At 40.4% G+C, this 25,758-nt stretch overlaps 1 protein-coding gene across 1 annotated transcript in view; it reads left to right on the forward strand.

The window, feature by feature from the left end:
- Positions 1-25,758, forward strand: part of Vps50 (vacuolar protein sorting 50) — a 323,674-nt gene that overhangs the window by 10,779 nt on the left and 287,137 nt on the right. Inside the window, exon 2 of the mRNA XM_067141007.2 lies at positions 10,928-11,137. Within this exon, the coding sequence (XP_066997108.2) occupies positions 10,928-11,137 (210 nt within the window). The remainder of the gene's footprint in view (positions 1-10,927; positions 11,138-25,758) is intronic.

Raw genomic sequence — 25,758 nt, forward strand, 5'->3', positions numbered from 1 at the left:
ACTTAACCATTTCAGGTCTAATATCATCTATTCCTGCTGCTTTATGACAATGGAGTTTATTTACCATCCTTTCCACTTCCTCAAGCATAATTTCACCAACATCATTTTCCTCCTCCCCATGAGCTTGGCTGTTCGCAACACCACCAGGATGATTTCCTTTTACATTTAGAAGATGATCAAAGTATTCCCTCCACCTCTCCATTGATTCCCTGGGATCTATTATGAATGAGTTCACCTGAATTACTCAAAACACTGTTCATTTCCTTTTTCCCTCCCTTCCTAAGATTCTTTATTACTGTCCAGAAAGGTTTCCCTGCTGCTTGACCTAGCCTTTCCAAGTTGTTACCAAAATCTTCCCATGACTTCTTTTTGGATTCAACAACTATTTGTTTCGCTCTGTTTCTTTAATCTAAGTACAAATCCCTGTCTGCCTCGGCCCTTGTTTGGAGCCATTTCTGATAAGCCTTCTTTTTACGATTACAAGCTGCTCTCACTTCATCATTCCACCAAGATGTTCGCCTTTTCCCATCTTTACACACAGTTGTTCCTAGGCATTCCCTTGCTGTTTCTACTACAGCATCCCTGTATGCCACCCATTCACTTTCTATATCCTGAACCTGCTTACTGTCTACTGTTTGAAACTTCTCACTAATCATATCCATGTATTTCTGTCTAATTTCCTCGTCCTGGAGATTTTCTACCCTTATTTGTTTGCAGACTGATTTCACTTTCTCTACCCAAGGCCTAGAGATACTTAGTTCACTATAGATCAGATAGTGGTCTGTATCATCGAAAAATCCGCAAAAAACTCGTACATTCCTAACAGATTTCCTGAATTCGAAGTCTGTTAAGGTATAGTCTATTATGGATCTGGTACCCCTAGCCTCCCATGTGTAGCGGTGAATAGCCTTATGCATGAAGAATGCATTCATAACAGCTAACCCCATACTAGCACAGAAGTCCAGCAAACGCTTCCTATTCCCATTAGCTTCCAGATCTTCCCCACATTTACCAATCACCCTTTCGTATCCTTCAGTTCTATTCCCAACTCTCGCATTGAAATCGCCCGTTAGCACTATTCGATCCTTGCTGTTGACCCTGACCACGATACTGCTCAATGCTTTATAAAACTTGTCAACTTCATCCTCATCTGCACCCTCACACGGTGAATACACGGAGACAATTCTAGTCCTAATTCCTTCTAGTGACAAATCTACCTACATCATTCGCTATGTTGCGCGCAATGGTATTCGTGATAAAGAGCCCTACTCCAGACTCTGCCCTTCCCTTTCTGACACCCGTCAAGTACACTTTATAATCTCCTATCTCTTCCTCGTTATCTCCCCTTACCCGAATATCACTTACTCCTAGCACATCCAAATGCATCCTCTTTGCTGACTCAGCCAGTTCTACTTTCTTTCTTCCATAAGCCCCATTAATATTGATAGCTCCCCATCGAATTCCATTTCGTTCGCCAAGTTGTTTCCAAGGAGTCCCTCATCTGTCAAATGGGAGTGGGACTCCATTACTCCCATAGGTCCGAGGCTTGCTTAAAATATTCTGAGCTCGGTAAATTCATGAAGCAGGATGCTACCCTACTTGCACATAGTCCAAGCGAGGATCTCTCCTCTAAGGGGTTATGGACTACCGGTGAATTGTATAGTCGTAGCCGCCTGAGCACAAGGAGGGCCATGACTCAGAATATGTCCGAGATGCCCACTCCCGTTCCATAGCAACTGGTATCCCGACTCTCAGGACCACTTACTAGGCCACTCAGCCGTTGCTCATGGTTCACGAACTAGGACGTGACTACAGTAACCCACAAACATGAACCATCACTCTTTATAATCTCCTATTTAAAAGTAAATATAGTACAGTATATTTCCATGGGTGGGTTAGTGGGTCCCTGGCATTCATAATGAATGCACCTTCTCAAAAGTAATATGAGGTGAGATTTGCATCATTTACCTTTCACTATAGTGTCATTTACACTGTGGAGTGGATACTGGGGTTCTATGTCTGTAACTTAGGCATAATCGTCGCAACTTCCTCAGTTCCTCTGTGAAGATACTTTTTCAAGCTGTTGTTTGGGATTGGCACAGTAGTTTCCTGTCCAGTTGATGTGGGTTTCCCAGTTGTGTTACTCTGTCAGGAGTGTTATAGCTGAGTGACATTGTCACTGGCTTCTCATCCAAATCACCACAGTTTGAATCCCAGCTGATGTATGGAGGACTTCTTATATCTTATATGAAAAATCACATCTCTATGGTTCACTATTCAGATTCCTCATAAAACTGGAGGTTCCTCGGCTATGACCACTTAATCAGCAGTTGCATATAACTACCATCTTGCTTGTTTTGTCACTCTGGCACAAATTTAATACTGGTTTTAGGGACAGGAACATAGAAGAATCAGCCTCAGGTAACACAAATCAGAAAAGAAGTGAGTTAAAACCCCATTCATCACCACTGTAGAAGGAGCCTATGGTTCCCACCTTCAGCTCTAGGTGATTGCCACAATTGTGCATGACATATAGATCATGACTCCTTTGTTCACAATCATAGCCTCAGTTAATTTCAAATACAGTAGAGTCTCGATTATCCGACCTAAACGGGACCTGGAGTACGTCGGATCACCGAAAATGTCGGATAATACAGAATAACTTTGAAAATGAACTGAGACAAACAGGAAGGCTATACTCTAGTACTAAAACAATGACATGTTTTACGGTACTCTGTTTATTGAATTGTACAGTACATGCAGTACGTTCCAGATGTCTTACGAAAAGAAACTTTTCTCCACAGGTATTAAACTGCCTAATGCCGTACCGTTTCTTCCACCGATCAAGCCACCCAGCACTGGCAGGAAAATTAGGATCCCATTCATTAAACTCCTTCTGGAAATACACAGCCTTTTCCTGCAGAATGGGGCCAGATATTGGCAGCTCCTTCTCCCGGTGTTGAGATAACCAAAGAAATAGTGCTTCACTTACTTTTTCGTACTCACATTTTTCATTTTTCTCTGCTCTGGTAGAGCACCCCTTTTAAATTTCTTCCCTCAGTTTTTTCCAGTCTCCCACTGTAACACATCCAACATCCATAATCTGAAGCCTCATTTCCCCTTTGTCCAGTCTCTTTAATGCACTCAACTTGTCTTCCATAGAAACAATCACTTTCTTCCATTTACTTGCTATACTCACAGAGGATATGAAAACTACAACATCCGCACCCAACCAATACTACAATGAACAATGACTGAAGATTCACTGCATCTGTCCTTGAGAAAAAAAACCTGTCCTACCGCCAGCGGTCAGGCCAGTGCTTGTCCCATGGTCGCACCCTCCACAGCGGGTGTGCCTGAATTTAGTCTCCACCAAAAGTTCAAATTAAGTCTACCAGTGTCGGATAACACGGAGTGTCGGATAAGCGAAGGTCGGATGAGTGAGACTCTACTGTACATCTTTACAGATACCACACCGGGCGAGTTGGTCGTGTGGTTAGGGGCGTGCAGCTGTGAGCGTGCATTCGGGAGATAGTGAGTTTGAATCCCACTGTCAGCAGCCCTGAACATGGTTTTCTGTGGTTTCCCATTTTCACGCCAGGCAAATGCTGGGGCTGTACCTTAATTAAGGCCACGACTGCTTCCTTCCCACTCCTAGGCCTCCTCCATCCCATTGTCACCATAAGACCTATCTATCTGTGTCGGCGTGATGTAAAACAAATTGTAAAAAGAAAAATTAGATACCACAACTACATCTGGTAAGATTTCCAACGCTTTAAGTGCACAAGTCTGTCAATTTCATTATCCCAAGCCACTTAAATGAAGCTACAAAAGACATGGTTTCTTTTCACTTTGCAGGTTCGATCCTGGTTTAGCGATGGTATTTGAAGGTGTTCAAATACGTCAGCCTCATGTCAGTAGATTTAATGGCACGTAAAAGAAGTCCTGTGGGACTAAATTCTGGTACCGCTGTGTCTCCGAAAACCGTAAGAAAGTCATTGGTGGGACGTAAAGCAAAAATCATTATTTCATGTGTTTTTCACGTGTTAATGCAAGTCTGTTATGGTTATAGTCAGCCTTCAGCCTTGACCGAACAAGTATAAAACATTGTCTTATGTTCCGTACAGTAGATATGTCCATTAGGGAAGAAGTTTGAAAATCATGCTGATCAGGGATTATTTTTTCTTTTTAACATTTTGAAGAGTATCTTGAGTAATATTGGTAGCATGGTGATCAGTTATCCCGTTGGAACAGTACAACACTTTCCCTTCTTAAAGAAGGATTTAGAGGGTAGATGGTCCCCTCCCAAACTTTCCTTTGCTTTCTAAAAATCTGATCTATTTATGTGCATGTTGCAAGCTGAAATCATTAGCTGATCAACATCCACTAGTAGTGACATTCTCTGTATAACTATACAACAGCGTATAATGATTAGGCTCCATGGTTGAGTGGTCAGTGTCTTGGGTTTTGGGCCTTGTGACCCTGGGTGTGATTCCCTGCTGGATTGTGAGACTTTTAATCATAAACGGTTAATTCAGGTGGTTCAAGGAATGAGTGTTTGTGCTGTTTCCAATGTCCCTATGATTCATATACCACACAACAACGGTATCCTCCACCACAATAAAAATCCATTTTCTATACAGTGCAGATGCCACCAAATCTCATCAAAGGATCTGCCTTTCAAAGACTGCATCCAGGTGTCATAGCCGCACAAAATTATTATTATTATTGTGTCCGACTCGTTGGCTGAATGGTTAGCGTACTGGCCTTCGGTTCAGAGGGTCCAGGGTTCGATTCCCGGCCGGGTTGGGGATTTAAACCTTCATTGGTTAATTCCAGTGGCCTGGGGGCTGGGTGTTTGTGCTGTCCCCAACATTCCTGCAACTCACACACCACACGTAACATTATCCTCCAGCACAATAACACGCAGTTACCTACATGTGGCAGATGCCGCCCACCCTCATCGGAGGGTCTGCCTTACAAGGGCTGCACTCGGCTAGAAATAGTCACACAAAATTATTATTATTAATATTATTTTTATTATTTTTATTATTATTGTAACATGATGGGGTGATAAATACACACAATTGGTAGTGTATGACTAACATTTATTTCGCTTCTAGTACTTGCCCACTAACAGTCACACTAGTTCACAGTTTGTTTGGGAAACACTCTCAACCTACCTGGTTGATGATCTTTGCAGTAATTATAAATTACAGACACCCTGTTACAGGCTTTGCTTCACTCAATTTATTTAGGAAATAATACTGCCTACAGTCTTCAGCAGCATGACATCTGTTTTCTTCATCATAGAGAAAAGACAGACATATAAGTTAGTTACCAAGCTCATCACATCTTCCTCACCTTTGATAAGGTATCATAACTGAAAAAATAAAAGTTTTGCTGGCACTTTCACTCTTCTACTTTTAGTGATCGTTGGTTCTTCGATGACATTGTCTCGGTACCTCAGGTTGTCCACAAGGTGGAGGTGAATGGGTGTCCAGTCCATCAGTCACTAGGGTTGAAACCTCCAGCTGATACAACCGCTGAATAGGATGAATTACTTCTCCAGAAGCAGATCGTAATCTCACTATCCTGGCAACAACGTGATGGTGTTGTCATCTCATTTATGTGAGTAAGGGGAAGTGGATAAAGATATACACTGAGTGGCCAAAAGTCACGGGAAGGAGTGTCCCATTAGAAAATGTGCCATGTATGACCCCTGAGCATTGCAGCTAGCTGCGGCGTAGCTGAGCAGTGTGTCACAGACACCAACGTCGTGAAGATGGCAACACGTCGCAATTAACCATCTTTGAATGTTGGATGATCATCGGTACATGGCACATGAGTTATAGCATTGCAGAGATTACACACAAATTCGGGTTTCTGAGGTCAACAGTGTCAAGGCTGGATCTTCAATATCGCAGAGAGAATGTTACCACCTGCATAAACCGCCGCACGGGAAGACCACAGTTGTTTAACGAACGGACATCACGTTGCCTCCGCAGAACCATACTGGGTGCTGAACGGGCTACTGTGAGTCAGATCACTGCCCAGTTGAATGTTAGGAGTCATGAGCCCAATTCTACCAGGACTGTAAGGAGGCAACTGCATCGCATAGGCTTCACTAGCTAATGACCAACTGGTGTCCCTTTGCTGACACCTCGATACAGAGCTCAACGACGTGCATGGGCATTCGAACACCGACAGTGGGCCATGGAACAGTGGCGGCATGTGGTATGGTCCGATGAATCCCCGGTTTCAGTTGTACAAAGTTGTATCGAGCTGATGGGCGTGTGAGAGTGTGGCGTATGCACCATGAAGCTGTGGATCTTGCGTGTCAACAAGGTTGTGTCCAGGCGGGAGGTGGCTCAGTTCTGATGTGGGTGGCATTCTCAAGGTCACAATTAGGCCCCATTGTCTAGTTGCAGCAGGGAGTGCTGATAGGTGCATGTTATGTGGACAATCTTTTAAATCATCTGCATCCCTTTCTGGCTCTAGAATACCCTGATGGAGATGCCATGTTTCAACAGGACAGTGTGCCATATCACTGCAATATGGTGGCACGCAGGTGGTTGGAGGCGCAATCTAATGACGTTACGACCACGGATTGCCCTCCAGATCCCTCAACCTTAATCTATTCGAGCATTTATAGGATTTTGTCGATGCTGGTGTACGCCCCATGAAGCCCGCACCAACTAAACAAGACCAATTGTGGGTAGCATTGCAAGATGTGTGGGTCCAGATCCCTTCAGAACGATTCCAACACCTTTTAGAGCGGATGCCTCGCCATATTGCTGCCGTTTTGAGGGCTCGTGAAGGCACAACTCATTATTAACATCACATTCAGTGTTTTCCCATGACATTTGGCCACTTAGTGTATAATAGCAGCAATTGTTCCTTTCCGTATTAAATAAGCACACAACAGTAATGTACAGTTGTCATCTAGTAACTCGAAAATTTCTTGTTAAACAGTATACAGTATTATATTGGGCTTACCGACCGAGTTGGCCATGCAGTTAGGGTCGCGTAGGTGTGAGCTTGCAGTCGGGAGATGGTGGGTTAGAATCCCACCATCGGCAGCCTTGAAGATGATTAATACCAATATAAATGGTCCGTTAATGGACATTGTAAATTTTCCAGTTAACTCATTCCCAGTTGCCAGCGTTTTACCCCAGTGTGCTAAGTTGGGCTCCTCAGTTGGTAAATAGCACACCCACCAAGACGTATGGTTAGTGCATACCATGGAGGCCACTGCGTAGGCTATTTTGAGCCACCGGCAGTGCCAATGCACTATGAGAGACTTTGTGTCATTACCAAAAATTGATGCCTGCGTGGCCATCAGATGATATATTGGTATTATAAATTTACTCATTCGGGACAAATATGTCAGGTTCCCTATGGGAATCAACATCTATATCATTTGAAGATGATTTTACGTAGTTTCCCACACCAGGCAAATGCTGGTGCTGTACCTTATTTTAAGGCCATAACTGCTTCCTTCCTAATCGTTCCCATCCTTGCGTCACCAAAAGCCTTTGATGTGTTAGTGTGATGTTAAACCACTAGCAAAAGATATATATATTGGGCTTGCTATTCGAGGATGATATCAAATTCCTATTGCATACTTCTAGGGGATGCAGATTGTTCTGAATAGGAACCCACATCCAGAAAAAATACATTGCTTCCCTGCTACAAAGAAAAGTAAATCGAAACAAGGTTTTCAGTTTCCTGCTTTGTCTGCACTACAAGAGCGGCGTGATGTAGCAACCACTAATTCTAATGTGTGAAACATGTTCTAATACACTTGCTCAAAAATATTAGTGTGTGCCGCAACCAGAACTTATGCATCCTCGTCTCACTCTTCGAGAGTCACGTGTGTCGGTTTCTGTATGTTTTCAGAGGAAAAGTCAAGGAGTGTTGATCTGGCGATCATGGTGGTCAAGCAATTGATGTACCTCAACCTATCCCACATTCCCTGAATGTTTGGTTGATCTCCTGTTTGATGGCAAGTGCAAAATGTGCTTCTTACAGGAAGGTAAGATACTTGGGACTCTTTAGTCCAGGTGGAAGAACGTATGGCAAAACAAACACATATCGATGCTACCTGCCTCTCTACTATTTCCAACTCTTGCTAAAATCTATGGAAATGTGTGGCCCAAGGCTTTCATCAACCTAAATATGGCTATTTCAACAGTTGAAAGTAGCTTCTATAGTGAATTGTGCTTCATCAGTGAGAACAATTCATCATTATAATAAGAATAAATTTACAAGAGGCCATCTTCAGCTAAATAAAAATTAAACAAATTATGGGATAACTAAAACATATGTATACCAGACAAAGACAATGTTGTAGGAATAATTATAACACTAAAATATATATAACAACAAAAATTAAGGTTATGATCTTCTTGTCACAATATGTCAGTATGATAACAAGAAGATCATAACCTTAATTTTCAGTCACTAAGTGGCTGAAACTAGTCCCAAGACTTATGTAATATTGTGTACTTGATATACTGTGTTGAAAAGGTGGTCACGCTTCTAAATTTATTCGTATAATTGTACTTCAATATGGAACGAAAGTGAAATTTATAGCTTATAAGAATTCATCCTGTAAGCTTGAGCAGTTGCATCAGTGTAAGTTCAACATTACAGAAGTCTATGTGTGGCGTTAAATTAACCAGGCCCATTGTATGTACTTACTGGGGGTAGAAAGGGTATACAGTAGTTGCTGCTCATGCAGAACATGCCAGAGGGTACTTCGAGATATATGTAAGGTACATGCAATTGCTCGAGTACTCATTAGCGGGGTGTCCCTCTGGTCGATCATGTACGTCTTGTTCTACTTGGGGAATGCAGCACGTCCTAGGACCATCATAGTTGGTCCTGTTGAATGTGCAAGAATGGTATGTAATGGAGACACTTGATGCTGTAAACGCTCTTCATACAGGTCTTGAGCAGACTTTGCTATACTGTGCTGAATTCCTCAGCATATGAACAGCAAATTAATTTCAGAGTTGTAAGTCAGATGGTAAACAGAAGATGCTTGTTGTTTAAAGGGGCCTGAGATCTAGGTCATCTGGCCAGTAAACAGAAGAGAACACACACAACATCAGGTAATCGTAGTATAATATGCACACTCTGCTGGCCATTAACTTGGCTTTCTTCCTATACAAGTGACTGGAGAGAGAGAGAAAAGCTATATTTGACATAGTTTTTCTGGTAGCATGGAGGCACTGTGTTTCCAGACATGGGTTCTTATTCAACAATCCTTAGAAGCGTGTAATAGGAATTTTGAATTGTTCTGAATATTGGAAGTACAATGCTCATGTGTTCGCAGAGACACCTCTCTTATTATTTATTCAGAACAATAGTAAAATTTTGACCAGTTTTGAACAAGAAGGATCTTGTTTGAGATTTTGAAAAATTAATATATATAACTACAAATTGTTGAAATATTTGTTTTCTCCAAAGGTCATTGAAACATTGTCAACTCACCTAGAAATCCTGAAAAATTAAGGGAAGTATAGAACTAACTGTATTTGAGATGTAATTGTGTTTATTGACTGTTGTCGTATAGGATCACTTTTTAGGTTATTCAGATATTGCTTCAAATGGTTTATGAAATTTGACTGATCCTAGCCAACCCACTGATCACAGACTATTACAGCGCAACTTTTTAAAAAGTTTTCTACAGGGAGTTTCTCTCACCGGTCGGCCAATGAGCACACGGGTCCTGCCATTGACTCATCTCTCTCCCCTGCATGGCATAGCAACAAGCACAGCAGTTCTCCCACTTTCTGTGCTCCATGCTTAGAATGTTTAACAAGTGTCGACCTCTTGCTCTAACATTTCTTGAGTTATGAAGTTTTAGTTTGGGGTATGATTCTCATAATACCGGGCGAGATGGCCGTGCGCGTAGAGGCGCGCGGCTGTGAGCTTGCATCCGGGAGATAGTAGGCTCGAATCCCACTATCGGCAGCCCTGAAGATGGTTTTCCGTGGTTTCCCATTTTCACACCAGGCAAATGCTGGGGCTGTACCTAAATTAAGGCCACGGCCGCTTCCTTCCAACTCCTAGGCCTTTCCTATCCCATCGTCGCCATAAGACCTATCTGTGTCGGTGCGACGTAAAGCCGCTAGCAAAAAGATTCTCATAATGCTTCCACAGGTGTACAGAGTACAGGAAAGGGTATTTATGTTCGATAGTTATGTGTTAACAGTCTTGCAGGGAAGTTGTTGGATGATTTGTAACACAATTTCCCAATTTCCTGGTGTATGCCTCCACATACAGATACCGTGTAGAAACTCGTAAACAAATTGAGAGGAATGGCTTCTGGAAGCAAAGGGTAAAAAATGTGTGCTTAATGAGGAGAGAGTAAGCAAAAAAAAAAAAAAAAAAAAAAAAAAAAAAAAAAAAAAAAAAAATTGTACGCGGACAAAGTTAGGGAAGTGCTGTGCTTGTTGCTATGTCGCAGAGCGTGGAGTGATTAGTTACTAGCAGGCACCGCACGCCTGCTGGCCGATGAGAGAAACTCACTGTATTTTAAATAGAACTGTGCAGTCGTACAACTGTTTTAAAATAAGGTGAAATAAGGAAATAGCCTACTTGAAGTGGTAATATTTAAAGCCGGTGATTATGGATTTGAATTTTGGCCTCAGTCGAGGCAATTTAGGATGTTTATTACAATAGGCAGGTAAAGGAATTCTTTTCTAGACAAAATTTTATCATTGATGTGCACAGATTATATTAATACTACATTCTCTCATTTGAAAAAATTAAAAAAATGGTTGGGGGGGATACTGTTATTCACTTTCAAGAAAAATATCTAGAGACAAAGAATTTTATATTAAGACTCCACGATGATGATGATAATGATCCTCATCAAAATACAATGTGAACTTGTTTTTCCCTTTGCTTGAAGGCCCAGAGCTGGAAGAGTCCTGCAAATAGTCCAAGTGATGAGACCTTTGAGATGAACCCAGATACATCTCACTTTGTTGTATCAGAGATCAGACGACATGGATCATCGAAACTGGATTCAGAGTCCTTTGGTGAGGAGGAAGTTATGAACAGCATTGATTCTGTTTATTTTAACTCTGATGGTCTTGACATGTGTGAGCTTGAACTGAAGGTAAGTTCTATTGGTAAACAGTTATTTCACAGTGCATTTACTTTTCTGTGCTGTCTGATAAAATTTTGATAGTCTTAGGACATGTGTGATATAGAAAGTAAGGAAATTTTCTTGCTGACTGGGAAACTTGCCCACCACCTTCGTGTATCTCTTATTACATTAACAGTCATTTAGATTAAAAGCTAAATCCTTCATCAAGTACTAATGTTTAAAATCTCAGTATTTTTTTAGTTGGTTGTTTGAAAATTTTACATATCTAGATAATCTTAAGGGAGGTACATTCAGGGAAACGGGGTGGACTTAGGGAGTGGTGATAAGGTTGCAGGAATCTGGAAGTCAAGGGATGACATAAAAATGTTAGTGTCAAACTGTAGAAGTAGAAGAAAGGAATAGAATTAAGTAATTTAACAGATATATATATATATATATATATATCACAAAACTGGAATGTTTATTTTAGAGACAGATAGGATTGGTAAGAGTGGGAATACACATTCTGGTGAAAGAAGAATTTGTAAGCTACAAAAAAAAATAAAGATGATAGACATGAAATTCTAGGTTTAAGGCTCATCTCTGAAGATAATAGGCAACTTGATGTTTTTTAGTGTACAGACGTGCAAAGGGTGACACAGATGCTGATTAGAAATGATTTGGTAAGCTATTTGGGAAACAATATGGAAAGGAACGTGATTATAGCAGGTGATCTCAATTTACCAGATATCAATTGGGAAGGTAATGCAAACAACAGGAAGCATGACCAACAAATGACAAATAAGATAATCTGGGAAGAACAGCTGAGTGATGGAACCAACTGTACATGGTGCTGGTAACACCAGATGACCTCTACAGAGAAACTGAAGTAATAGATGGTATTAGTGATCACGAAGCTGCTTCTGTCGTACTTAAAAATAAAGCGATAGAAAGGAAGGTCGTAAAAGTAGGTCTCTTGGGCAGTACCATATGGCTGATAAGACGGGCATTAGGGATTTTTTAAAAAGTAATTATGATCAGTAGAAAACGATAAATAAAAATGTAAACAGACTTTGGGATGGGATTAAAGCAGTTGTTGAGAAATGTTAAAACAGGTACCTTTAAAGGTGTAAAGGAATGGTAAAAACCTGCTGTATTATAATAGAAAAGTAAATAGACTAAAAAGGAGGTGCAGGTTGGAAAGAATAGAGTTAGAAATAGTTGTGGAAGTAAGGAGAAATTGAAGGAGCTTTTTTTTAATATGCGACATAGGAAATTGAATCTAGCGAAGAAATCAGCTAAGGATAGCATGATGGCAAGCATAATTCGCAGTCTCACAAATTTTAGTGAAAAAGGGAAGGGTATGTATTGTACTTAAAGGCAGCAACAGGCCCCAAGCAGGACATTCCAGCAAACATTAATGAACAAAAGGACTGTGTATCCGAGGATCTACAGAAGGCAGAAGTATTCAGTCAACAGGATGTGAAGATTGTTGCCTACAAGGATAATGTCCAGATAGAGGTGAATAATACTAACAAAGTATTAAAATTTACCTACCAGGCGACTTGACCGTGCGGTCAGGGGCGCGCGGCTGAGAGTTTGCAGCTGGTGGGTTCGAATCCCACTGTTGGCAGCCCTGAAGATGGTTTTCCGTGGTTTCCCATTTTCACACCAGGCTGCTTCCATCCAACTTCTAGGCCTTTCCTATCCCATCATCGCCATAAGACCTATCTGTGTTGGTGCTACGTAAAACCTCTAGAAAAAAAAATTACCTACAATAACAAAGGCATTTACAATAAAATACAAATGTTGAAAACTTGAAAAGCATGTGGAATTGATAAGATTTCTGGGGTTAGACTAAAGACAATGGGTTGGGATACAGTACCATATCTGCAGTACTTACTTGATGATTATTTGCATGAAGGCGCTATAGGAGATGAATGCAGAGTTGCTATAGTAGTCCCTGTGTATAAAGGAAAGGGTGATGAACATAAAGCCGAAAATTACTGGCCAGTCAGTTTGACATGTGTTGCATGTAAGCTTAGAGAAAGCATTATTTCTGATTATATTAGGCATGTTTACAAAATTAATAACTGGTTCAATATAAGGCAGTTCGGATTTAGAAAAGGTTATTCCACTGAAGCTCAACTCATAGGACTCTGGCAAGATATAGCAGATATTTTAGATTCAGGAGGTCAAAAGGTCTGTATCGCATTGACCTATCTAAGGCATTTGACAGGGTAGATCATGAGAGACTACTGGCAAAAATGAGTACAATTAGACTGGACAGAAGAATGACTGAATGGGTGGTTATATTTCTGGAAAACAGAACTGAGAGAATCAGAGTAGATGAAGCATTATCCGATCCTGTAATCATTAAGAGAGGAATTCCTCAAGGCAGTATTATTGGACCTTTTATGATGTATGGGTAAAGACCTGAAATCAGAGATACGGCTTTTTGCAGATAATGTTATGCTGTGTCTGTCCGTTAGGTCATCAGCCCAGAGGCTGGTTGGATCCTCAAATAGCACCACCAAAGGTTATGCGGTTATAAGGAAACCCCAAAAACCAATGGCAGCACCAAAATGAGGCATACTAGGCAAGATGAGGAGTGAGGTAGTTTGCCATTGCTTTCCTCACTGGGGCAGAAAGTACTATTGCAGCACGACTGACCCTATGAGCAGCACCTTTTATAACACTCAGATGCACTAGTCATGCTCTGAATGTCATTACTCAGCACTACCCATACTCCAGCAACTTACATATTGTCAAAGCCATGGATGTTGACTGAGACTTCGGTGGAAGCTACACTTTACTCTGGCGTGCCGTATAGAATAATAAATAAGATACAAGATTGTGAGCAACTGCAAAAAGACCTCAACAATGTTGTGAGATGGACGGCAGGCAATGGTATGATGATAAAGTGGCTTAAAAGCCAGGTTGTGTGTTTCACTAATAGGAAAAGTCCTCCCATTTTTAATTACTGCATTGATGGGGCAATATTTCCTTATGGGGATCACTGTAAGTACCTAGTTGTTTATATAAGGCAAGATCTTCATTGAGGTAATCACATAAACGGGGTTGTAAATAAAGGGTACAGATATCTGCACATGGTTGTAAGTGTATTTAGGAGTTGTAGTAAGGATTTAAGGGAGAGGGCATTTAAGTCTCTGGTAAGACTGGAGTATGGTTCCAGTGTATGGGACGCTCCCCAGTATTACTGATTCGAGAACTGGAGATAATCCAAAGAAGTGCAGCTTGATTTGTTCTGGATGATTTCTGGCAAAATAGTAGCGTTAAAGATGATGTTGCAAAGTTTGGGCTGGGAAGATTTGGAACAAAGGCGATGAGCTGCTCGACCAAGTGGTATGTTCTGAGCTGTCATTGGATAGATGGCGTTGAATGGCATTAGTAGACAAATAAGGAAAGATCATAATTTAAAAGAGTTGAAATTTGAGAGGACAATTTGGGGCAAATATTCGTTTATAGGGTGAGGGGTTAAGGATTATAATAATATACCAAGGAAGATGTTCAATGAATTTCCAAATTCTTTGCAATTATTTAAGAAAAGATTAGGTAAACAACAATAAGGGAATCTGCCACCTGGGCAACTGCCCTAAATGTAGATCAGTGGTGATTGATGATTAATTTTCCTGGTAATGTACCAACACATTTTGTATGCATACATTTCATATCTAGGTATTTTTGTTAGAGCTTTAGGTATAAGTATGAAGCACCAAAGACATACATACACTTCTGGCCAAATGTTTCCGGACAAGCATTGAACTGTTAAAGAATGGATTGAGATTAAAAGCAAACAACATACTTATGCAAGGGATTGACAAATATATAATCTAAAAGTAATACTTTACAATAAAACCATGTCTTTACATTACATCTGAGCAAGAAATAGACAATATGTACACATTTACTCTCACAGATCCCCAGAATGCATCAAACAGTCTTCTCATCAAAGAAACCCTGCTTTGCTGCAAGTACACTTTTAACTATTCTTGACATTCTCAGAACAAGTTTTTCTAACACTGATACAGGTATATTTTGCCAGTCATTCTGCAAGAGTCCTACAGCCTGCTTGCTGATCCAACTCCTCCCACAGCAGCTCAATTGGATTTAAGTCTGGTGTGGGGGGGCATTCCATCAAAAACAATTCCCCAGAGTTTTGTTTGTTTTGAAGATAATTCATGCAATAGAGAGACATGTACCTGGGTCATTGTTTTGTTGGAGGACAAACCCACGTTGCTGTCTAGACAGAAGAGCATAACGAGATAGGATGAAATGGTAATCATTTCTGTCTAGTTTAACTTGAAAACTCTGCAGTCTGCCAACTCAACAACCCCAAACCATCACAGAGCCCCTCCATGTTTCACTGTAGGTGTTACACATTAGGATGCATTTTTTCCGATGCTGAACATCGAACACAAACTTGTCGCCGTTACCCAAAAATCTTCGACTCCTGGTTACAGTAATATATTATCTCATTAAACAATCATTAATCATATTCGTGCGGGTACATATGTTTTGTCCGGAAACTTTTGGTTGGCGTTGTACATACATCTTCATTATAGACTGTTATGCCTTTCAGTGTTCAGTCTGCAAGCCTCTGTGAATTTATTAAATGCTGCCAAAATCCTCTATTTTTAACTAGTTCTGGGGCCTTGTTTAGTTCTATAACCTCTTATCTTTAAATCATTAAAATCTGAGTCTAACCATCGCTGTCTTCATCTACTTCTACTCCATAATAGAGTTCATTATTCTCCTAGGTGACCTATACTCCTCCATTTGCTTCACATGTCCCTCACCACCGAAGACGGTTTATGCATAGAGCTTCATCCATCGAATTAATTCCTAAATTTTCCTTTATCTCCTCATTTCAAGTACCCTTCTGCCATTGTTACCATCTGTTTGTACCAAGCAATCATTCTCTCTACTTTCAGTCCGTTGCTTCTAACATATGATTACTTGATTCAAGAACTGGAAAAAATCCAAAGAAAAGCAGCTCGATTTGTTCTGGGTGATTTGCGACAAAAGAGTAGCGTTACAAAAATGTTGCAAAGTTTGGGCTGGAATAATTTGGGAGAAAGGAGATGAGCTGCTCGATTAAATGGTATGTTCCGAGCTGTCAGAGGAGAGATGGCGTGAGAGGACATCAGTAGACGAATAAGTTTGAGTGGTGTCTTTAAAAGTAGGAAAGATCACAATATGAAGACAAAGTTGGAATTCAAGAGGACAAATTGGGGCAAATATTCGTTTATAGGAAGGGGAGTTAGGGATTGGAATAACTTACCAAGGGAAATGTTCAATAATTTTCCAATTTCTTTGCGATCATTTAAGAAAAGGCTAGGAAAACAACAGATAGGGAATCTTCCACCTGGGCGACTGCCCTAAATGCAGATCAGGATTGATTGATTGATTGATTGATTGATTGATTGATTGATTGATTGATTGATCGATTGATTGATTGATTGATTGATTGATTGATTGATATCCTTAGTCCTCCCAACATTCACTCCCTTAAAGCAAAGTTGGTCTAAAAACAGACTGATGTAAAAATAGTTTTGTCTGGGAGGTGACTTCCTACTTACAGAATACTGTTGATCGCAACTGCAAACTCACTGCATTGGCTTTACTGCACCTTGATTCAATTTCACTTACTATACTACCATCCTGGGAGAACATACATCCTAAGTACTTGAAATTATCTACTTGTTCCAGCTTTGTATCCGCAATCTTGACATTGCTCTCTTGGTTTTCTTACCTACTGACATCAGTTTAGTCTTAGAAAGGCTAATTTTCATACCAAACTCCGTGCACCTACTTTCAAGTTCCAGGATATCAGACTGGATGCTTCTGGCACAATCTGCCATTAACACCAAGTCATCAGAATAGACCACACTGCTTACTACACTTCCATCTACCTGAATCCCTCCCTGCCGCTTTATACCTTTCAGCAGATGATCCACATAAACTGTTAACAACAAAGGTGAAATATTGCATCCTTGTCTAATCCCATGCAAGTACCTTGAACCAGGAACTCATTCTACCATCAATTGTCACCGCAGCCCAATTGTCAACATGGATTTTATTAATCTAGCCTTAATCCCATAGTCCCCCAGTACGGCGGACATCTTTTCCCTCAGTACACTGTCATATGCTTTCTCTAGATCCACGAAACATGAGCATAGCTATTTATTCCTCCCATAACCTTTTTCATTTACCTGGCACATACTGAAAATCTGATCCTGTGGTCTGAAACCACACTGGTCTTCATGTAACTTTCTCTCAACAACTGCTCGCACCCTCCCTTCCAAGATCCTAGTGAACACATTGTCTGGTATACTGATCAGTGAGATACCTCGATAGTTGCTACAATCCTTCGTGTTCCCTTGCTTATAGATAGGTGCAAATACTGCTTTTGTCCAATCAGAAGGTGTCTTACTAACAGTCCATGCTAATCTTATTACTCTATGAAGCCATTTTATCGCTGCCTTTCCACTATATTTCACCATTTCAGGTCTAATTTCATCTATTCCTGCTCGTTTATAACAATGGAGTTTATTTACTACCCTTTCCACTTAATCAAATGTAATTTCATCAACATCATTGTTCGTCCCCATGAACTCCATTGTTTGAATGTTACCAGGAAGATTTCTTTTTACGTTGAGAAGATTTTCAAAATATTCCTTCCACCTGTCCAGTGATTCCTCGGTATCTATTATCAGTTCACCTGAATTATCCGAAACACTATTCATTTCTTTTTTCCCTCCCTTCGTAGTATTCTGTATTAATGTCCAGAAAGGTTTCCGTGCTGCGTGACCTAGCCTTTCCAGGTTATTACCAAAATCTTCCTATGACTTCTTTTTGGATTCAACAACTATATGTTTCATTTTGTTTCTTTCATCTGTGTGCAATTCCCTGCCTGCTTCAGTCCTTCTTTGGAGCCATTTCTGATACGCCTTCATTTTACATTTAATCTGTCAGCGCGGAGTGCCGAGCACTACTCGTCATGCGGTGAACATCGCACGTGGTGGAGTGACGGGCACTGCACGCACGGTACTCGCATGTACTCTACTGTGATCTAGCGGTTACGATCAAAGCTGTTTGTGTTTTAACTCGTTTGTCCTTGAAGCAGAAAGTTTGAGCTTTTGAGCGATATACCTTGATCCCTATTTCGATAGTGTTTTGTCACTGAACTTTAGTGATATTTCAAGGAATATTTATCTCTGCCACCAGGGGAAAGCACTGTTTTTGTCTGCTATCTGGCGACTACTGTGTACACTTCTTGCATTATATCTTCATTTTCTCTCGGGGAAGAACCTGGCTGTCAACATAATCATAAATTTTGTCTATCCAGTGCTCTCTTGAGACTTTTTTCTTGTCCTTTTTCCTTATCACATGCTGTCTTGTGTTCTGTTGGTTGTGAGTATGACTTCTACACACAAGTGTGGTTAACGAGCGTTGAAATAGAGGACGTTTTAGAACATTTGTGTGGTTCTGACGAACGTTTGTTAGAATTAGATGGTGATTTGAGTGATGTGGATGACATCGCTGTACGCGAAGTCCTCAGTTCGGAATCAGATACGAGTGATAGTGCGCAGAATGGTAATGAGCATGTCACGGCTAATACATTTCGATGGGAAAACGTGTTTAATTATGTGGGTCAAATAGAACAGATTATATGGAACCCAGGACCTCAGAATGAAGCAGTTGGGGAATGCGATGATGTGAAGGTTTTCAAGATGTTCTTTACGGACAAGAGTTAGTGGAACTAATAGTATGTGAAACAAATTTATATGCCGAGCAAAGAATCCTATCCTATGGCTTGTTACCACTTTGGTCCAGAATGCGGAATTGGAAACCAGTCACGAAGGATGAGATATACATTGTGATTGCTCTTTATATACTAATGGGTATAAAACAAAAGCGTATGCTACAAAGTTTATTTTCTGAAAGCTATTTTGTCTACGCCAATTTTTGGGTCTGTTATTTCATTGGATAGATTTAAATCAATTAGTAATTTCATCCATTTCAACAACATTGAAGCTGTTGATAAATATCAGGGATTCTCCAACTTTTCAAAATTTATCCAATTATGTCCTACCTAAAAAGTAAATTCCAGTATGACTGAAATCCGTAAAATAGTACCAAAGTTGTGTTGCTTTGAATAGAGCCTTGCACGAATCTGAGAAAGTTTAAACACCGCGCACAGAACTCCTTCCGCAGCACACAGACAAACGGACATTTAAATCCACCGCGCTGAGGGGTTAAAAGCTGCTCTCACTTTCCATCAAGATGTTAACTTTTCCCATCTTTACACACGTTGTTCCTAGGCATTCCCTTGCTGTTTCTACTACAGCATCCCTGTATGTTACCCATTCTCTTTCTGTATCCTGAACCTGCTTACTGTCCATTGTTTGGAACTTCTCACTAATCATATCCATGTACTTCTGTCAAATTTTCTCGTCTGGAGATTTTCTACCCTTATTCATCTACAGACAGATTTCACGTTCTCTATCCTAGGCCTTGAGATACTGTTGGTAAGAAAGTATGTGCGGTCGAGGTTAAACGCTAATAAAATTTAAACCAGTCCACCAATCTGAAATATAATCACACCATCGTAAAGATTATTTTATTCTGCGTTCTTTGGTGGTATTTGCATGTTTTTATTATGTTTCTTGTGAATGTTATATTAGGCGGAATGCTAAAAGTACCAATTTTCTTGCCCGTTCTTTGTAAATAAACAACTTTGTAGAACCATTACATGAAAACGCACTGTCCGATTTTCATGAAATTTAGGTGGATTATGGAATGCACTATTATAAATATATTTCTGAAGTTTAATCACTTTACACAAAAAAGTTGTTGTTTTTGTAAAAGGCTGTCCGTTTGATACTGGATGGTCTTCCGAAATCGAGATTGAGCTCATCAAAAAGGTCTGAAGTTTTTGTTTCAATTCGTTGTATACCAAAAACGTACAGTGATTTCTGTATTTTATACAGATTTTTATTTGAAAGCGAGCGATAGGCGCTCCGGCGTGAAATCAACTTGCTTTCGCCAGGGGTAGTACAACTAACAGATAAGGCCAGTTCACGCAAACCTGAATGTGTTCACTTATATTCTGGCGCTTGCGTGCTACATTAGCGAAAGTTTCTAATTGACTTGTTGCATATTTACAGTTTTTACATTTCCATCAACTTTTCACATGAGGAGTTTGGACCCTCAACGGGAGTTTTAAAAAGGTTTTTATTTTATTTTTATGGATTTTTTCATATTTTGTAGATTTAGAATGTTATGTACAATGTATATACAGTACTGTATAATGGTTACTATTTACAATGTTAGCATCTGTTTGCATAAGTCATTTATTCATCTACATCTGTTAGGGCCTATATAATGACTGAAGTGGAAATTATAATCGTCACTTTTGGAACCCGAGTCCTCAAGATCATAATTAGAGGCTGTATCATTAACGTATTTTCTCCCAATAATAATTCTCAATTTTCTGTATGTGCATTACACACTTTTTCCAAAGTTCAGGTGTCACAGAATGGAAAATTTCCTCACATAGATCTCTGATTATATTTTCACGGTTCCCTTTTTCTTGTGCATTTGCCATATTAACACTTGCTATTTTATTTTTCACGTTAGGGCGAATGAGTTATATGGCATTTAACTTACAATCGCGACAGGCAACCACACCAGTTCAACATCTTGGTGCAATTATTTCATAATTTGATCAAATCTCTTTTGTGGAATTCCAAAATAAGGGTTGGCGTGATCAGTTAGGGCAGCTTTTGTAAATATATTGAAGTTAGAGGCATCGGGAGGCAGAGAAATGTTCCTTTTCTCTTTCCAGGAAATAATGTTAGTCTTCAGCCAAGCCATTGTCGGGTTTTTTGTTTCCGGATCAAGCATTATATGGTAAGGTGCCTGATAAATCACAATAGCTGACTTGGGTGGGAGTTTCATTAAAATCTTGCAAAACCATTCCTCAAACTGCCAAGAATACATCTCCTTGTGATAGTCTCCAGTCCCTTTCTTTCCTACAAAGCAGAGTTCCGCCCCTTCCAAAAAGCCGTCCTCACTACCTGTAAATGACCATGATAGTAGTCGTAGTTTGAGGAATTACAATTCAGCGCTTCTATTACGTTTTCTTGCCAAGCATATTTAACCTGTGATTTTGACCGCACCAAGTCTCATCTGTGTAATACACTCTGTACCCACTTTCTCTGAGTCATCGTATTTTTCTTAAAAATGCATGCCGTGTAGCAGCAACATACACTGATTCCATAAGAACAGGCTTTTTTATAAAAAAATTTAACCTAAAACCCATGCCCTTTATCAGTTGATGAAGCTTTGTACATGACATAATTGGTGAGTCCGGGATAATTTTTCAATTTTTTCAATTTTTTAATAGTTGGAAACAATTTTGCCAGAAAGAGTGAATAGACCTGTGAATTACTCCAATAGAAAATTGATCCACTTGAATACTCGGCCTCCGTTTTCATGTAATGGTACGACAAAGTTGTTGTTTAGAAAAAATGGGCAAGAAAATAGGTACGTTTTGCATTCCGCATATTATAACTTTCACAAACATAATAAAAATATGCATATACCACGAAAGAACGCAGAATAAAACAATCTTTATGATGGTGTGATTATATTTTAGATTGGTGGACTGGATCAAATTTTATTAACATTTAAACTCGACCGCACATACTTTCTGCACCGACAGTAGTTCACTTTAGATCAGATAGTAAGTTGGTATCATCGAAAAATCCCTGCAAAGCCCGCACATTCCTAACAGATTTCCTGAATTCAAAGTCGGTTATTATGTAAGTTAGTCTATTATGGATCTGGTGCCCCTACCCTCTCATGTTTAGTGAAGAAGAATGTATTCGTCAGTGCTAATCTCATACTAGCACAGAAGTCCAGCAAATGCTTCCCATTCCTGTTAGGTTCCATACCTTCCCCACATTTACCAACCACCATTTCGTATCCTTCAGTTCTATTTCCAACTGATATAGATGTTGATTCTCATAGGGAACCTGAAATATTTGTCCTGAATGAGTAAATTTATAATTGATATTTAGAAATTTCAATTATTGTAAATTTATAATACCAATATAAATGGTCCGTTATGGGACATTATAAATTTTCCAGCTAACTCATTCCTGGTTGCCAGCGTTTCGCCCCAGTGTGCTAAGTCGGGCTCATCAGTTGGTAAATAGCACACCCACCAAGATGCATGGCTAGTGCATACCATGGAGGCCACTGCATAGGCTATATTGAGCCACCGGCAGTGCCAATGCACTATGAGAGACTTTGTCTCATTTCCAAAAATTGATGCCTGTCTGGCCATCAGATGATATAGATGTTGTTTCACATAAGGAACCTGAAATATTTGTCCCGAATGAGCAAATTTATAATACCAATATAAATGGTCCGTTATTGGACATTATAAATTTTCCAGCTAACTCATTCCTGGTTGCCAGCGTTTCGCCCCAGTGTGCTAAGTCGGGCTAATCTGTTGGTAAATAGCATACCCACCAAGACGCATGTCTAGTGCTGTCTGCCTACGCAGTGGCCTCCACGGTATGCAGTAACCAGCATCTTGGTAGGTGTGCTAGGTACCAACTGATGAGCCCAACCTAGCACACGAGGGCGAAACGCTGGCAACCAGAAATGAGTTAGCTGGAAAATTTATAATGTTCAGTAACGGACCATTTATATTGGTATTATAAATTTACTTATTCGGAACAAATATCTCAGATTCCCTATGGGAATCAACATCTATATCATTGACTAGGAGATTGCCGTGAACATCACAACACAAATGCTATGTTTGGAGTGGTGCCATGACTAGGAAGCATGGACTGCTGCTGAATGATGTTGCATTGTATTCAGCGATGAATCGCATTTCTGCATTACCCCGGATGACCAACGTCTGCGAATATAGTGGCGACCCATGGAGAGGTTCCATTCCTCCAATATATTGGAGAGGCACAGCGGTGTTAACCCTGGCATCATGGTGTGGGGAGCCATCAGGAATGACTTCAGGTCATGGCTAGTAGTGATTGAGGGAACTCTGACGACACAGCGGTACGTCACAGACATCCTGCATCCTCATGTGTTACCTCTCATGCGAGAGTATCGTGGTGCCAATTTTCAACAGGGCAATGTCCGTCTACACATGGCATATGTCTCTGTGAACTGTCAGCATGATGTTGGCCAGCAAGATCCCCAGGTTTGTCCCCGATAAAACAAGTGTGGGACCAGCTCGGATGTCAACTCTTTTTCCAATGCTAGTATCCAGGATATCAAGCACTAATTACAACAGTTGTGGGCTAGCTTGCCTCAGGAGAGGATACAGTGGCTTTGACACCTTCCCAACCGAATCAGTACATGCATCCAGGCCAGAGGGGGGGTGCAGTGCATACTGATAAGTGGGCTCGTATTGCCAACTCCTTTGTAAATTTGACACAATTTCATAATCACTGAAATAACATCACATACCCTCTCAACATGTGAAGTTTCACTTTGTTTCCTTCTCCTCTTGGGTGCTTCAATTTTTTTGTCAGACAGTGAATATTGGGAGCAAAATGTCAGTGCCAAATAGACTGCATCACTGAGGCCAGCTCGGATGGCAGATATGAAGGCTGAAGAGAGATCTCATGGCAGACTCTGTAAATAAGTTACCTTTGGTTAATGAAATTCAGCATTTGTTTTTTCTCTTTCTCTTATTGTGTTATTGTCTCCTCAGTATGTACATATTCCAGTGCCTAGCCATTCTTGATAATTTAGCATGGTATGTTGATAAATGGTGTTAAAAGTCAGATTGTGAGTTTCACAAATAGGAAAAGTACCCTCAGTTTTAATTACTGCGTTGTTGGGGTGAAAGTTCCTTTTGGGGATCATTGTAAGTATCTAGGTGTTAATATAAGGAAAGATCTTCATTGGGGTAATCACATAAATGGGATTGTAAATAAAGGGTACAGATCTCTGCACATGGTTATGAGGGTGTTTAGGGGTTGTAGTAACAATGTAAAGGAGAGGGCATATAAGTCTCTGGTAAAACCCCAACTAGAGTATGGTTCCAGTGTATGGGACCCTCACCAGGATTACCTGATTCGAGAACTGGAAAAAATCCAAAGAAAAGCAGCTCAATTTGTTCTGGGTGATTTCAGACAAAAGAATAGCGTTACAAAAATGTTGCAAAGTTTGGGCTGAGAAGAATTGGGAGAAAGAAGACGAGCTGCTTTACTAAGTGGTATGTTCCAAGCTGTCAGCGGAGAGATGGCGTGGAATGACATTAGTAGAAGAATAAGTTTGAGTGGCGTCTTTAAAAGTAGGGAAGATCACAATATGAAGATAAAGGTGGAATTCAAGAGGAAAAATTGGTGCAAATATTCATTTATAGGAAGGGGAGTTAGGCATTGGAATAACTTACCAAGGGAGATGTTCAATAAATTTCCAATTTCTTTGAAATCATTTAAGAAAAGTCTAGGAAAACAACAGATAGGGAATCTGCCACATGGGTGACTGCCCTAAATGCAGGTCAGTATTTATTGATTGATATGTGAATAGAACTACAGACTTGGATGTAAATACTCAAATTTTGGTACATATTGGATAATGGAACTGGTTGTAATTTTATGTTATAACCACAGAGAAATTGTTTAACTTGTTCTTTGGTGTGTGGAAGATTATCTAATGGTTACCGCTGTTGTTCAGAAGAGCTGCTGTAAATATGTAGGAGATAATATACTTCCTATAGTTAGGATACCTCCCCTGTGCACCAAGTGACCTTGTGACAGTGGGGAGGCTTGTGCATCCCAGTGAGGCAGATAGCCGAGCCATAGGCGCAACTGTACCATATGAGTATGTGTTGAGAGACCAGACTTTTTTTTTTTCTATCTTGTTTTAAGTCGCACCGACACAGATATGTCTTATGGCGACGATGGGAGAGTAAAGGCCTAGGAAGTGGAAGGAAGCGGCCGTGGCCTTAATTAAGGTACAGCCCCGGCATTTGCCTGGTGTGAAAATGTGAAACCACGGAAAACCATCTTCAGGGCTGCTGACAGTGGGGCTCGAACCCACTATCTCCCGATTACTGGATACTGGCCGCACTTTAGCGAATGCAGCTATCGAGCTCGGTGAGAGACCGGACTAAGGAATGGTTCATCGAAAGGGCCGTAGTAACCTTTCAGAAGTTGCAAGTGCGGCAGTCTGGATGATTGGCTGATAGTCTTGTAATAATATTTAACATGCCTTACCTATGTTGATATTGCTACATGGCTGAAAGCAACGAAAAACTACAGCTGTACCTAACTCCCGAGGTCAAGCAACTTTCTCTCTATGAATGAATGCTGTACTGATGATGGCTTCCTCCTGGATAAAATATTCTGGAGGTGAAATAGTCCCCCATTTGGATCTCCTGGTGGGGACTACACAAGAGGTAGCAGTCAACAGCAAGATGACTACTAAAATTCTGTGAATCGGAGTGTCAATAGTACGAGTTTGAATCGTAGTGGGTTAGAGAATCAATCAGTCAATACTGATATGCATTTAGGGCAGTCGCCCAGGTGGCAGATTCCCTATCTGTTGTTTTCCTAGCCTTTTCTTAAATGATT

This window comes from Anabrus simplex, chromosome 2 (genome assembly GCF_040414725.1).
Source record: "Anabrus simplex isolate iqAnaSimp1 chromosome 2, ASM4041472v1, whole genome shotgun sequence".
Lineage (NCBI taxonomy): Eukaryota > Metazoa > Arthropoda > Insecta > Orthoptera > Tettigoniidae > Anabrus > Anabrus simplex.